This window comes from Cnephaeus nilssonii, assembly GCF_951640355.1.
Source record: "Cnephaeus nilssonii genome assembly, chromosome: 14".
Taxonomy (NCBI): Eukaryota; Metazoa; Chordata; class Mammalia; order Chiroptera; family Vespertilionidae; genus Cnephaeus; species Cnephaeus nilssonii.
The window spans coordinates 50315504-50332101 of NC_137085.1; the positions used below are offsets into that span (position 1 = coordinate 50315504).

At 44.6% G+C, this 16598-nt stretch overlaps 1 protein-coding gene across 5 annotated transcripts in view; it reads left to right on the plus strand.

Moving 5' to 3' along the window:
* The window catches only part of KDM4C (lysine demethylase 4C), a 332885-nt gene extending 316621 nt beyond the window's left edge, over positions 1 to 16264 (plus strand). For 3 of the 5 annotated variants that reach the window (XM_079790590.1, XM_079790591.1, XM_079790593.1), the window contains exons 20-21: positions 6999 to 7118; positions 11501 to 15144. In XM_079790590.1, coding sequence (XP_079646716.1) covers positions 6999 to 7118; positions 11501 to 11839 — 459 coding nt within the window. In that variant the 3' untranslated portion in view covers positions 11840 to 15144. The other 2 variants (XM_079790592.1, XM_079790594.1) reach the window with 1 other exon arrangement.
* Positions 16265 to 16598: the final 334 nt, after the last annotated feature.

A 16598-nucleotide genomic window follows, 5' to 3' on the forward strand; every position in this document is an offset into this window, starting at 1 on the left:
GTATATCAAGGGCTTTTAGGAATTGGACTTGAAAGACTGTGTTTTGGCCCCTGGTGTGACGGGCATTGGACCTGGGACCGTTGGTGGGATCATCCAGAGCTCTCTTTGAGAGGCTGAGACAGGGGTTGGGCCACAGCGCTGGCCCCCTGGCTTGGCCACACCACTCCGTATAGTCAGTGCGACAGCCTGACCAATAACATGGAATTGCTGATGCCAGAGGCTCCAACAGTGCTCCTGCAAAACACTGCTGGAGCTGCCAGCTCACTGCTCCCCGGCCCCTGTCTTTAAGGACTGGCTTCCTGCTCGCACCACAGCTTACCTAGCCAGGTGAGTGCGGGAGAGTTTAAATGGGGACTCTGTGATTAATTCAGCTTACATGGAGGGTGATATAGTGCCTCATATTGTAGATATTCATGTGTATGTTTGAGTCTCCTGCTGGACTCCAAAGTCCTTGGTAGAAAGGACTTCAAAAGGACCATTTTCGTCTCTGTTTTCCCAATGCTGAGCTCAGTACTAGGCACAGAGGAGGCACTCAACTGAGTGAGGGAGGAAAGAGGGAGAGAGGAAAGAGGGGCAAGGGCCTCTCTCAAAGGCAGGGAGTTGGTGAATAAATGATGCTTTTAGTTCTCTTCATACTCTCCAGTTCCTAGAATGCAGAGAGCCTTTGTTGGCTTTCAGAGCCTCCTGCCTTGTCCTGTGTGCCCACATATACTCACTGCCGCCCTGCCCTCCCTCACAGGCCCTTTTGTTTAGATCAGCTCCCCAATGTCACCCCTGACTCTGGTTATCGACTTTTCCATGCTTCCTCTCTTCTAAGAACCAGAAAGTTAATTTCCAAAGAAACTGCCTAACTTTATGCTTTCTATGCCTTTTGAAGCTTTTGCATGCCAGAATCTCACCTGTTTCTAATAGCATAAGGAGTTAACTTCTATTTTTTTAAAATATATTTTATTGATTTTTTACAAAGAGGAAGGGAGAAGGATGGAGAGTTAGAAACATCGATGAGAGAGAAACATCGATCAGCTATCTCCTGCACACTTCCCACTGGGGATGTGCCCGCAACCCAGGTACATGCTCTTGACTGGAATCGAACCTGGGACCTTTCAGTCCGCAAGCCGACTCTCTATCCACTGAGCCAAACCGGTTTCGGCAAGAAATAAGAAAAATCTCAAATAATCTAAGTTTACACTAAAAGAACTAGAAAAAAGAACAACAAATGCAGTCCAAAGTGAGTAAAAGAATGGAAATAATAAATATCAGATAGAAATAAATGAAATAGAATATTAAAAAAGCCCAATATAAGAGGTCAATGAAACCAAAAGCTCATTCTTTGAAAAACAACAATGTTTATAAACTGTTACAAACTCATCAAGAGAAAAAGAGAGAGGATACAAATAAATAGAGAAATGAAAGAGGAGAAGTAACAACTGACACCAAAAGGATTGTAAGAAAATATTATGAACAACTACATGTCAATAAATTGGACAAAACGGATCAATTCATAGAAACATACAATCGTCTAAAACCAGCCCAGGAGGGACACAGCCACCTGCCCGTGTGGTCAGCCTGAGCCTGGACTCTGCCCTCAGCTGATACTGCTGCCTTCTGAGAGTGTCCTCTCCTCTTCTGTTTCTCTGCATCCCTGGTCAAAGGTTGGGCATCCTGGGCAGGGGAGCCAACTGGCCAGGCCCCTGCCAGTGTTTGCTGCCAGGGAAGCAGGGCAAAGGAGTATCTGGCATTTTCCAGCATCAGTAATGTCAGGCCAGCTCTGCTCCCACTTAGACTCTGAAGGGGAGAAAGGGATTCAGATGCTGGGCAGCCAAACAAATGACAGATAGCCAGTCTGATTGGTACCTGGCTGTCAGTCAGTCTTGTTCACCCCTGCCAGAGACCAGTAATGAGCAAGCGATTATCCCTCAAAATGCCAGCAGCTGCCAGCACCAGTTTGCTCTTGGTCACTTAAGCACTTTTCCTAAGCGGGGGCCGTCACAGGCTCCAAACCAGATGTGGATTAACTGCTGGGAATTCACGCACTGCGTCTTCACCTGGTGCAGGTGCATGGATAGGGCTGCCTGCTTTGTGGTTCATACGTGATAGGAGTAGAGGTGGGCGTGGGTGGGGAGGAGGGTGTAAGACAGGTAACCGTCAAGGACAGCAGCTTGTAAAAGTTTGTGCCCAGAATAGTTCCAAGAACACAACTTCAGAATTCAGATAATCAGACTGGCAGTTGGCTCTTCTCTGTAGTAGGTGGAGCAATGTAGGCGTTTGGCTTGACATTGGCAGGAATATATGAACAGTCTTCTTGCCTGGATCAGTGACCCATCTCAGCCCTTTAATCATAGTCCTTTAATCAAAGCCGAAAGTCCACCCTTGACTGTGATTATTATTTTCACATCATCTATTTAGTATTCTAGCTACTGGCTTTGTGGCAGCTCCAGACACCTGTGTCCCCGTGGACAGGACTCTGGCAGATTTTTAGGGACGTTTATACATCTCTGGAGGCAACACTGCAAATGGTAAACAGCTATTTTTGTCAGGTGAGGGCAAACTGCTTCTGAGGGTCTAGACAGCAATTGAGAAAAATGCATTAGTCGATGTTTTTAATGCATGTGATTTTCCAGCAGAGGTGTGTACTTGCTCCAGCAGCACTTTACCAGCTGCATTAGGAAAGACCTTGTTAGCATGTACATCCTATAATATAACATCTCAGATTCCAGAATCCTTTTAAAAACTCACCCAGGTCACTTAGGACTGTGGGAGAGGGGGCTGGAGTCTCGGTTTTGCCGTGTGTTCCAGAGGTTGGGACCGCGCTTTAAGAAGCTTGTGCTTGCTGATTCCTCGGGCACAGCCCAGGGACATGGGGGCCAGCGGCAGACCTCTAAAACACGGTCTAGCTGTGGTTTTCCATAAACTAAATCCTCTCATGTTTAGACATTTTATTTTTCATACCTTTTATTTATAGCATAAAATTTTTTCCTCCCACATGAAAACTTACTCAGAAACTCAATCTGTAAATCAAAAGTTGTGTTCTGATTGAAGTAATCATGGGGGCCAAAGCTGACATGCTCCGTGCCTATTTCAGCCCCTCAGGCCCCTGCGGCCCCACCCCTCAGGGCTGTGGAGCTCAGTGTGTCAGGCCTCGGGGTGCAGACAGAATGGCCCCTGCCTGTCTGTGGGTTGGGGAGCTGGACACTGTTGATCCCTCTAGTGGCTCACACGGTCAGTGGTCAGTAAATAGATATTAGATTAGTGATTGTGACAGTAGCTTCGGCTTTGGAGGGATCAGGAAAACCTAAATATCACACCTTTCAACTCCTCCTCATTAGCTCAAATGTTCCCGGTTCCATTTCTGTTTAAATGCTTTATACTCCACGTAGACATAGAAAGTCTCTGGCGAACTCAAACTTTGAGACACCTGATGAATTGAAGCCATTTCTCTATGGAGGAAACTAGATGCTACAGAAATAACTCTTTGTGTATTACTATGAGTGCCTTAAATCTATTTGGAAAGTAGCTGGGATTTAAATACTGAATAATACTCACTAAACGAATGCATTTGCAAATCAGATATATCCACTTCCAGCTAAAGCAGTGATTCTCAACCTTTCTAATGCCACGACCCTTTAATACAGTTCCTCATGTTGTGGTGATCCCCAACCATAAAATTATTTTCGTTGCTACTTCATAACTGTAATTTTGCTACTGTTATGAATCGTAATGTAAATATCTGTGTTTTCCGATGGTCTTAGGCGACCCTGCTAGGTTGAGAACCTAGGTTGAGAACTGCTGCTGTAGAGCCTCAGGGTCTGGCCAAGGATGAGAATTGGCCCTCATGACATTGAATAGTGCCTCCTGGTGGTGCAGAAAACTTTTATATTATATTGTTGGTTTGTGTTTCTTTTCCTTTATTTTTCTACTAGGGATAAGGAAAAAAAGAGTTCTAAAAGCTAGAAGGTTGAGAAAGCAAGCTGAAGTCTCTTCCCTAGATTTTGACATGGAAGAGTATGAATTGAATTTGATCTTTGTGGCTGATACAGAACAAAGCTAAGCTGTGGCTGAGTAAGAAGGTCTTAGAGGCCAGGCCCTTTCAAGGTCCAAATTAGGGTTTGTTCTGATTAAAGGGTTGATTGACAAATAGTAAGAATGATATCAAGCTGTATCTCTGGCATGTGGTTTTCAAACACCTTTTTTTAAAAAAACTGTTTCTCATTTGATAATGTTGCATACATTTCGTTCATTAATAAAGCTATGGTTTTGTGATAAATACTTGAAGTAAACTTTATACTTTGCTTAGCCCATATTTCTGTGGCCATTGCCACATTATGGTGACATGGTACCTAAAATTGCGGGTCAGGATGTGTTTGGGAGAGTTATTTTAAAGGCTAGAACACTTCTGTTGAAGGTTAAAACTGTAAAACTAAGGTCCTAACTCTCCTGCTTGGTGGTGGTTTTTTGGTGGATGAGTAAACAGGGAGTGTAGCCCCCATAATTCCCTGAGGCCTTGACTTAATCTCTGTTGGGAGTGAAGAAGGCTCCAATAAATAGAACTTATCCTCCTCAAGGAAAAGACAAAGAAGCCAGGATTTGGAGATTTAAAAAATCTTTATTAAAAATAAAGCAGATATTGTAGAGTGTGGCTTAAATCTGTAGGCAAAGAGGTTTCCTAATATTGGACCTGTGATTAGACAGACCTCCTAGGGACACCACCAGCTCCTCTTGGGGGAAGGAGCAGAGCAGAATGAGTTCTCTGCCCACAGGGTGGCTCCAAAGAGAAAGGGAAAGTGAGGGGTTAAGACGGAGTTACCTAAGTGCCCTGGCTCACGGCCCCCCGATATCTCAGCACATTGAAAAAAAATGTTTTTATTTGATTTTTTTAGGGAGAGGAAGGGAAAGGGAGAGAGAAATATCAACATCAGTAAGCTACCTCCTGCAGACCCCCTACTGGGTATCAAACCCACCACCCAGGTATGTGCTCTGACTGGGAATCGAACCGGTGACCTCTTGGTGCATGGTTCGACACTCAACCATTGAACCACACCGGCCAGGCACTCTCGGCACATTTTTTATAGTACCCCCAGGCCAAAAGAAATACCAAAAGGTTCAACCAATTAAGTTCCATCTCAACAAGTTAACAGTAGTAAGTGTTGCTTCTGAAAATATCCCACAGAGCCCCTGCAAGTTTGCTGTGGCAGCCAAGGCACCATGGAGCATAGTTGGAAAATGCACTCTCCTTCAGAACTCAACAATAAAATTAAGTCACTCTTTGTTCTCTTAGAAGAGTGAATGAACGAGGAAGTAGAAAAAAGGCCAGGAGCATTACTCTAATGGATCTTCCTGCACGTGGAAGGAAATTTGAGGAGAGGGAAGAAACATACTCTTGTCCCAAAGCATCACCACAGCATCCAGGTTTCAGCTCAGAGTTAGCCCAGAACTGATGTGGCTCCCTAACCCAGGACTAACCCAGGAGACTGGACGGCATGTATTTAGAAGTTACACCTTCTAGTGTTCTTAGTACCACATACATGTTTGGAAGGGAAATGGAAAGCGAGGTGATAAACCCAGGGACGTAGATGGAATACATTGCTACAGCCTGCCCTTTCAATTCTGCATGCCTGAAGTCAAATATTATGAAGGCCGAGAATAAACTCATTTTTATTGGCCGAAGTTCGATACAGACAGTCAATTCTGCTGAGCCTCTAAGCAGTCTCTTTCTTTGTCCATAGCTCTAAATGGAAGCATAGCCTATGGAGGGGAAAATGAATAGCTGAGCTTTTCATGTATACTCCGACCCCAACAATAAAATGGCCACTCCATTATAATGCAGAATTTCTATTAATAATGAAAAGTAACACATGGTGGATTTCTTACCATAAACAACTAAATATTTCCTGTGTGTGCCTCTCATTGTACCACAGAATCATGCCCCACCTGCATTTATAGCTTGATTGGTCAAGTGTGCATTTCAATCAGTCGGATTTGCCTCATGAGTGAAACACCAGTATTAGCAAAACATGAATTGCTCAATGTGCAAAAAACTTACCAAAGTAGTCAAGTATTTAATTCATTTGTATTAAAATTGTATTGTGCCATACTGAACACATAAATTTAAGAGTTTGCAACTATGTCTATGAAAGCATTTTATGGTTTTACCTGTACCCCTCCCCTGCCCCCAAAAGAGGCATTTTCCAGGATGAATTCAGTTTGCTCTGAGGAGGAGGCAGTGTTGAATAGAATACCTGAAGTGAGAAGACGGGTATGGCTATCACCATGATTACCTGTGGAAAGAAGTGGGCTGGTCACTTACTGGGAGATGCCCGTAGAAGAATACCTCTTGGGGGAGGTCCTGGGGTCTTCAGAGGAGGCGTGCCCTGTCCCCAGCCTCACCTGCTGTGTTGCAGTTGCTCCCTGAGTTCTTTTTCCTTGCTTCTTCCTCAAGGCCTCCTAGTTGGCATCTCATTCTACTCCTATCTTCCTTACTGCCCCCCTCAGCTCTTGTTCTATCAGCTCTACTCCTCCCTAACAGAGCTTCCTCAGAAGCTCAAGTTCCTTGTCAGTAAAATGGGGTAATTAATAACCTCTGCCTACTTCATGGAGTAATCATGAGAATGGAATGAGATGTATGTTAAAGCATTTTGTTAACTGCAAAATGCTACATAAATGTCAGGTGTTATAAATCATTAGCTGGTCTTTTCCTCAGCTAAAGCATTTTTATGTATATTTTACTCACCCTCTGAACAATTTTTTGTCAAATAACAAATGTAAATGCTGCTGTTTTTTCCTGCTTGGATTATGGTGGTTCCTTTGTAAGTTTATGATGTAGGCTGAATCTTTACTCCTTTGGCTCATATCTCTTCCCCTGAACACCCATGCAGGATCATAATCCATAAAACACAGAAGCAATAACTCCTTTTAATTGCCAGGAGTTCATCGTTTGCTGAGTTCTAACTGCAGTCACTTAGACACTTGTCTTGAAAAGCCTGTCTCTGTTTATTCCACAGAGCCGAGACTGTGTGAAGCTGGGCCCTCCTGCGGAGGGAGAAGTCGTTGAAGTCAAGTGGCCCGATGGCAAACTCTATGGAGCGAAATATCTCGGATTGAATGTGGCCCACATGTACCAGGTGAGCACTGAGCAGTGTTTGATGCTTGCTGAGATGGACAGGAGAAGCCAGAGGGAAGCTGGCATATCCATTGTGCTGTTGATCAGTAAAATATCAATATGGGGTACCTCTTATTTTGTAAAGGAAGCAAAGACTTGATGTCTGATGACCCAGATATTAGAGTTTTATTACCATGTTTGCCACTGGGAAACCCTAATAACATTTGGTGAATGGTAAAGAACATTGTTAGGCTGGAAGGGTAGGCAGCTGGATGCTAGGCGGCTTTCCTGTGTTTTCATGATATGGGGAGAGCCTCATTGGCTAGTTTGTCTCTCCAGAGCCAACACAGCGATGGCTGTTCACCACCAGCAGCCCCTGAATTTGTGGCTTTTGCCTGAGATGCCCAAACCTAAACCAATGGTGCGTTGACACAGATGTGGCCAGTTGTACACCCAACCTTAAAGGAGTGCTGTCTAATGCAGAGTACAGCTATCAGTTGGATATTCTGCTCACGAGGGCACACTACATTGTATTAGAGTATGTATACAATTAGAAAATGAAGTTTATCCCTATCAAAAGTGAGAATGAGTTAAGCTCTAACAAGGAAAATAACATGGATAGCACACATGCATTTATATTCCTTCAGAAAGTCTTTAAAAGGGAGTAAATTTATTGAAACCAATACACTGCAGTTGTTTCAGTAACACGGAGGTGGAATCAACATTCCCAGGCTAAGCAGTAGAGTGAAAACAGGAAGATTGAAGTAAAAGGAGAAAAAGCAAGAAGGGTCAGGCCTGTTAAGTTGGGTGGAAAGAGATCCAGCAAAGATGCATATATACATAACCCATGGACACAGACAATAGGGTGGGGCAGGGGTGAGCCAGGAGGGGTCAATGAGGAAAAAAGGGGAGCATATGTAATACTTTCAATAATAAAGATTTAATGAAAATAACAGTTTGAGAATGCTAAGACTGCCAGTTTCAGCAGAGAAGTTGTTCAAAGATCAATAAGGGGCTTAAATGGAAGAGTACATGGCAATACAGTGCATCAGGGGCTGGAGCCCAGTGTCATTAAAAGTATTCAGAAAAGTTTGGAAAACTTAGGGAAGAACATTTTTTGAAGTCTAGAAAAGTGCAAGGGGAGTGCGGAGGGGAGGGCATTTACATTGTGTGTGTATGTGTATGTGTAGGCCATTTTCCCCTTTGCTTCAGTGGCAATGTAAACTTACAGGTTCAGGTCATCTATACTAATAAAAGGGTAATATGCTAATTAGACCAGGAGACCTTCTGGGAGACCTTCTGGACAAAGCCATGGTGGCAGAGCCGAGGCAGAGGCGGTTAGGGGAGATCAGGCCGGCGGGGGTGGGGGGAGCAGTTGGGGGCGATCAGGCTGGCAGGGGGGACAGTTGGGGGTGAGCAGTCCAGCGGGGGGGAGGGGGGGCAGTTGGGGACAATCATGCCAGCAGGGGTGGTAGTTGGGGTTGATCAGGCCAGTGGGGGGGCAGGGGACAGTTAGGGGTGATCAGGCTGGAAGGGGAGAAGTTGGGGGCGATCAGGCCAGTAGGCAGAGTGGTTAGGGATGATCAGGCAGGCAGGCAGGTGAGTGGTTAGGAGCCAGTGGTCCCGGATTGCGAAAGGGATGCCCAACTGCTGTGGGATGGGGCCTAAACCGGCAGTCGGACATCCCCTGAGGGGTCCCAGATTGGAGATGGTGTAGGCCAGGCTGAGGGACACCCTCCCACCCCCGCACGAATTTTGTGCACTGGGCCACTAGTCCTATATAATAAAAGCCTAATATCCTAAAGTGTCTGGTCTTCCAGTTGGCTGTTCAGCCAATCAAAGCGTAATATGCTAATGATATGCTAAGGCAGCTCAACCACTCACTATGACCACCAGGGGGCAGACAGTCTACTGGTTGACCAGTCGCTATGATGTGCACTGACCACCAGGGGGCAGACGTTCTGACCAGTAGGTTAGCTTGCTGCTGGTCCTGGCCGATTGGGACTGAGTGAGCCCTCTCTCGGTCCCTCCCCGCCTGGCCAACCTCCTGCGTCCCTCCCCAGCCCCAATTGTGTACTGGTGGTGCAAGAATTTGGGCCTCTATTTTACAATAGGGTAAATGCTAGAGCATCTTTGCATCAGGATGTTCAAAATTGGACAAAAATTACAAGATAGGCTGATAATACTGGTGACTCCTAGAAAAGAGGCATCATTGAATATTACATCACTCAAAAGAAAATAATTACATTTAATTAGACAATAAATGCAAAAGCAAAGCATCTCACATGTAGCAAAGCTATTTGCTCCATGAAAAGTATAATGAGGACATGTTGAAATTCAGGCTAATTAGTAATCAGTATGTGTGGACTTCAGGTGAATTTATGATGGCCTATCAACAGAACTGTGGGCACATTCATAGACTTAATGAAAAAGTTAAGACTAATATTAAAATTAGTTCTCAAGTACAAGTAGTTTAAAATTCCTCATTAAACCATGAGGCCTTTTGAGATCATTTTGTGTTTTGTGTCTATTCAACCTCACCATTGAATAAGCGAAGACATTTATAAAAATAGACATAACTAAAATATCTACTGCACAGTGATAAATATCCTTAGTATATGCATTTTTGGACCCTTACGTAGGGTCCTATAAGGTAGGTGTTTTTGACTCTTATTTTACAGATGAGGCCAAAAGGGATCATTGAATTTAATAATTTGACTAAGAGCACACATCTGGTCAAGGGAAGGGCCAGAATCTGCTCTCAGCTCTGTCCCAGTCATGGTTCACAACCACCCCAGAGTGCAGGGGCAGCCCCTGATTTTAGCTCTGAGAGTCCTGCATCCCGGAGATCCCTCAGTCCCCGGCAGCCAGGATAATCAGTCACCATCGCACACTCCCCTTTCGTTTTTTAATTGCCTTTTCCTCTTGTAACAATTTTCAAATTATCTAAAACAGAAGAAAGGTAGGCACAGGTGGTTCTAGCTATGCTATCAAGTTGTGTAAATGAGGTGACACCTTGGCCTGATTAAATATTAAAGAAACCATTGTGATCAGACAAGGCCAGGAAGAGAAGCCTCCGCCTCAGCCTTCCCCAGTAACAGGGAGCTCTCCTGTGAGGGAGGCCTACTTCCACCGCTCAGCTTAGTCAGATGTGAGCAGGACATGGAAATAGGGTTAGTTGTGTAACTTATTATAATGTTTTCTTAAACTCCAGCGTGATTTTTATAAACATAGCTCAGCTCCATGGTTTAACTTACCTTTTAACTGGAAGTGCAAGCATTTTTTATTTCTTAAAAGTAAAACATTCAGACAAACAGACAAGTTAGAGACTTCAAAAATATTCTGAGTGCTTCAGAGTTAGAACACATTAGGTATTCCACCCTGTTTGCATCTCTTTTGTTGTTTTCCCCTAAAAGAGTTAATTTGGGATTAAACGTGAACCAAGAACAATCCCTTCAAATAGGCCAGTGGTCGGCAAACTCATTAGTCAACAGAGCCAAATATCAATAGTACAATGATTGACATTTCTTTTGAGAGCCAAATTTTTTAAACTTAAACTTCTTTAACGCCACTTATTCAAAATAGACTCGCCCAGGCTGTGGTATTTTGTGGAAGAGCCACACTCAAGGGGCCAAAGAGCCGCAGTTTGCCGACCACGGAAATAGGGCATTTGATGAACTTCCCCCAGATGCTCTAGGTTTCTGTTAACCCGCGTCACTTATGCCCTTTTCTCTAACAAAGTCTGCTGAAATATTGGGGGGAAAACTGGTTGTGAAATTATTGCTCCCATTTGATTAGCTTGAAAAAAGTTTTCAAACATTTTCATTTTAGGTAATAATATGTTTTTACACATTAGTGTGGTTTAATTGTTATGAGGGTGAGAACCTGGGGTTTTTCTGGCCATTTGGTTGAATTTGACAAAAGTGAGTTCAGAACATAAAAGCTTTGTAAGAACTTGAGAAATTATTTTATCTGGGAGGATTATTATGTCATCATTTCTTTCTCATGGAGAAACAGCCCTCCCTCTTATATTGTCAGAACCTCTTAAAGAATCAAATGGTACTGACAGGCCCAGCCCGTCCTAAATTGGCTACAGTCTCAGTTTCTGAGCTGTTACTTAAGCAGCAGCTACTGTTCTTTGTTTTTGCTGTGGTGGGTAAAGTTTTTACATCACATATTCCAAGACAGTCATTTTCAAGAATTTTTAGCTTGTTTGAAAACATATTTTGTTCTTTAGTTTGATAAGGGAAACTTACCAGACTTCCTTCCTTGGCTGTTGGCTAGTTCCCTTTATCTGCTTTATCCTTTTTTTTTCTGTTTAGCTTGTTCAATGGAACCCTGAAAAAAAGTGGTCAGTGCTCATTTGTTTTTTAATATATATCATGATGTCTTACTTTTCATTAGGTTGAATTTGAAGATGGATCCCAGATAGCAATGAAGAGAGAGGACATCTACACTCTAGATGAAGAGTTACCCAAGAGAGTGAAAGCTCGTTTTGTAAGTGCTGGCAAATGCCACTCAGGGATCTGCCCTGTAGTTCCCTTATCCTCTCCAGCGGGAAACATGCTTAGGTCTCACAGAATATCTTCCATAGCGTCTCCCTCCTCTCCCCTCACCGCCCTCCCTTCTCCTCCCCTTTCCTTTGTTTTTAAATTAAACACACACACACACACACACACACACTCACACTCACACACACACACACTCACACACACACACACACACTTTTTTTTAACTGCCTAGATTTTGAGGATGGGAAATGGAGTGAGTAGCCCTCAGGTCTTTGACTCTCTAATCCATGTATGGTTAAGCATTCTATGCGCCTGGTCTTGCAGATTTCACATACTGTTTCTTATTCGCATTAAAAGAAATCATTCTGCTTTCTTCTCTGACCACAATCTCTTTGTTCCACAGTAGATTTGGCTCTAGTACCAGGATACCCTCTCATGTGGCTTTATTTGAACTCAGCTCCTGAGTTTTCTAAGGTTCATTTCTCTGAACAATTACACCAAATTCAACCTTTTTCTTTTTTAAATTGTCAGAGGAAAAAATGTTAAGAAACGGCGGTGAAAAATATATGTCACATATATAATCTGAATGTAACCTGATATGTCGCACAGTTGAGCCTAGTAGAAAATATCTTCAGGAACAAAGGCTCACGGTCCAGCTTGCCGCCAGTGCTTTTATTGAGTCCAAGACAGGCGCTCCTGTAGTAGGAACGGCGTTTCCCTCAGGCTGATATGCAGCCCTCTGGCCCTCGGGCAGTTGTCTGTGACTGCTATTTTTTCCCCAGTTGGCGAAACAACTCTAATTGGAAAACTCATTGAAGGGAGATATTTATGACTAGAGAAATCTCTTTTGTGTGTTTTAAGGAGGGGTGGGTTAGTAGCCCTCCCTGGGTGGCCTCCATGTTTTAATGAATTGTGCTCACCCAGACACATGCTGATTTGGAAAGAAATTTTTCAAAAGAGTCAGCAGTCCACCTCGGTGATTGTGCTGGGTTCTTTCCCACTAACTTCAGAAACAGCCCCATTACCTTTTATTGTCTCACAGAATAACCATAGCAACAGTGCATAATTAACTAGAGCTACTGGTAAATCGGTTTTATTATTGTGTTTGAGAGGCTGAGTTTTGCTGTTCTCACACAGTGGCAACGCTGTCGATGTTTTATTTTCTCCTTTGATAACTTGAGCATTTATAAAAGGGGAAGATCACTCAGAGGAAGTACTTTCCCCAGAAAGAACGAAGCAAAAATGTTTTCTCCCAATGGCAGAGAGTGCCCAACCACCCACCAGGCTTCCTGGGTGAAACAAGGTAGTGTCTGGGGACCCTTGGAAGCAGCCTGTTACCCTGGGTAACCGTCTCATAGCTGGCAGGGAGCATGCCCCGCTGTGCACTTGGGCCATTTTTTAGTTTTCAAGCTTCATTGTAACTATTCCCTTGTTTGCCTCTTCTTCACAATTGACTGTGTTTTCAAGCCTTAAAAGCCGGACTGTGCCTCCGTCACCAACCCGGGAAGGAGGCCTCAGTGACATAGTAAGATGCTCTACACGTTGGTTATTATTCTGTGTGATCCAACTCAGTGAAAACCAGCTGGGAATAATTTTAGGAGGCAAAATAGTAGGGAGTTAGGAAACAAAAACAGTGCTTTATAATGTAGAATTTACCCGATCCTAACAGAAAAGCCCACATTCTTTTCCCCAGCTAACACTTACTGAGCAGTGGACGAGAGCTGGGCATGTTGCTTGGTATTGAGAAAATGTGTAAAATCAATACTCAGTCCCTAATATCCTCACCCTTAAGGGATTTGAGATACCCTTGATGGGGAGAAACTCACCTGTCCCTGTCCTGCCACTGCCCTCATTCCACTGCACTGCCATGGAAAGGCTCACAGGGACCCTAAAGGAGGGCTTCAGATGTGCCTGTGGCAGAGGAGATGGAGTCTGTTCCATGCAAAGGAAACAATGCGTCTAAAGACAGGCTTGCACGAAGAGCCAGTAGTGTGGCCGGGACCTGAAACAAGTCAGTCTGACCGGAGCTTGGGATAGGTTATATAGGTACAGCTGAGGGCATTGGGATGTTGTCTTTATTGAAAGATTATAAACATGAGTGTCCCTTAGTCAGAAAGTTTTTAAAGAACTTTCCTCTACAGGTTCTGTAGAAGATAGCCTGAGGGTGTCACATTTGTCTCAATGCTTCAGAAAAGGATGTGTGAGGCCTGCACCATGGGGTCAGTGGTGTTAAAGAATAAAGGATGGAGGGCTTCATGTAGGAGGGGTACTGGACAGGCTGGAGGTGGGGGGAGTTTGCAATGACTTTTAGGTTTCTGATCATTGCAGCTAGATGGATGGGGATAGTTGTGCCATTTATCAAATACTATAGGTCCAGTGCACGGATTCATGCACCAGTGGGATCCCTCGGCCTGGCCTGTGGGGATCGGGCCGAAACCAACTCTTCTATATCCCCTGAGGGGTCCCAGATTGCGAGAGGGTGCAGCCAGGCCCAGGGACCCCACCAGTGCACAAATCTGTACATCGGGCCTCTAGTATGCATAGAAGATCTTTGGTTAATCTCTTCCCGCCCTCCCCCTTACCCCCTTTCCTCTGAGATTCATCAGTCTGTTCCATGTTTTCATGCCTGTGGGTTCCACTCCTGCATTGAACGTGTCCCCTGGTGGCCAGTGCACGTCATAGCTACCGGTTGGCTGGTTGGCTGGTTGCTTAGGCTTTTATGTATATAGATAGGCAGGACAGGGATGGAGAAGGAAGAATCTGAGTTTCATTCAGGACAGGTTGATTCGAAGTGCCTGTGGGGTAAACACTCTGAGATGCCCGCTGGGCAGTTGGACACACAGGCCTGAGCACAGGAGGAGGTCTGAATGGATGAGAAATGTCAGCATCATGGGAATAGATGCAGGAATTGAGGCCATGAATGTGGGTGTGAAGACCTGGGGAACATATGGGGAGAGAAGAAGGCCAAATGTAAAATCCCAGGGACATCAGAGTTGAGCAAATAGTTAAGAAAGGGGAACCCCTGTGCCATCAACAGTGAGTACCCGGAGGAGGAAGGGAGTCAGGAGGAGGGGCTTATAAAATGACAGAAAAGAGAGCTTTGAGCAATAGGTGACAGAATAGTTAAATAAATTTAGGATAGAAAAGTGTCATAGGAACTAGGACTTGAGCAAGGATAGTTTCAGGGAGGTTGTGGGGGCAGAGACCTAGAGTAAATAGGACTAGGGGTGAATTAGAGATGACTATTGACCAATTTCTCAGAAATCTGGTTGGGCAGGAACCAGAGGGAAGATGGAGAATGAGGGAGATTTAAATGAGACTTTAATCCTGCTGGTGCTGGGGCAAGTCCCTGGGGTTGGAGACCCTGAAGAAAGAGGGGTGAGGTGGAGGGGAAGGGGAAGGGTAGGAAGGTTCCAGAGCCACCTGTGTGGGCCCTTCACCCTGGGCTGGCGACCTGTCCCCGGCACCCCTGGATCAGTCTTTGTACAGTCTTGCCATGGTCAAATGCGTGCCCTTCTGCAACATAACGCCGGCTAATTTTAGTCCACAGCCTCTGACATGCGATTTGAAGACACATTTTATGGAGCAGACATAATCCAAGGGGAGAAAAAGAGACAAAGAGTGCTGAGCTCCAGGTTTAAAAACGAATATGTGGACGACCCCGTGTACCGCACGTTTCTGAGGAGCTCTTTCCAGAAGAAGTGCCAGAAGAGACAGTAGTCGCGTGGACTGCTGCAGCACCAGAGCGGCGTGGGCAGGAAGAGGAAAGGCAGGGGCAGCCATGGGCTGTGCCACCGTCCACTGCGGTAGGTGGCGGGTGTGTCTGACGGTGGAAAACTAGGCTCCCAGAGCGAGGTAACCCAAACCGCAGAATACACATATTGTTAATCGGATACGACAACCTGGAGCCATCCCCTCGTCTTGCTTTCACATGTGCACAATTGTCTTTTATGATCCCAAAGGATTTTTCTAAGTGAAAGGAAATAATAGTGAGTCACCCACCAAAAAAGCCCCTGCCGGAGGACATGGGTCCCCAGGTGCGGCTTAGGCCCCTAGGCAGGAAACACAGGGAAACTCCCCTCCTCCGGCAGGTGGGAGCCTCCCACGGGGGGCGGGGGGGGGGGCGGGGGGTGTCATTTCTATATTTTCCACAGTCAGGGAAGGATTCTCACTTACTTGTTTTAAATGGCAGTTTTTATAAAATATTTTTAAACCACAAATGGCATGGATGGTGATGAGATTTACCCATGTGCTACCTGTATTTCCCTTGTACAGAACTTTTACATTTTTTTATATCCCCATTACTTTTGATTGTGTCTGCTAAGAACTAAGTTGTTGGCATTTGTGAAATTTTTGGCTCTTGAGAAAGAATTTTTATGAATTGTATGGAAATTTTATGAATTGTATGGAAATTTTATATATTTAAAGAGGGAGACCTAGGGCTGTTATTTTTAAACACTTTTTTTCATAATACATATTCTAAGTAGATATTTATAAGAGGTTTCTTTCATTATGTGTTTGTAAAATTAGAGTTTAAATAAATATGCTTTGATGCATAGTTTTGAATTAATATGATTTTCCCTTTTTAAAACAGCCTGAAATGTACTAGTGTTTAAAAATAAAGATTTCCATCTTCTCCAGTTCTGTCTTCTGACTTGCTTATTCACCTAGGTTTCAACCAATAGGAAATGTGGTTTGTTTGGGAGCTGGCTATCATGGACACGGTGCCGGCAGCCAGGACAGTCACCGGGGACAAGGCTTTTCCGCCTGCCCACAGTGCCAGCTGGGGTTTCCTCACTCCTGCCTCCAGGCCTGGAAGAGATCCGAGCACTGGGGTCTCGGCTCTTTTCATCCCAGTTTTCTTGGTCCCCAGTTGCCATTAGAAGAGGCTGTATGGATCCTCTAACACCTTGGTCGGCAAACTGCGGCTCGCGAGCCACATGTGGCTCTTTAGCCCCTTGAGTGTGGCTCTTCCACAAAATACCACGGCC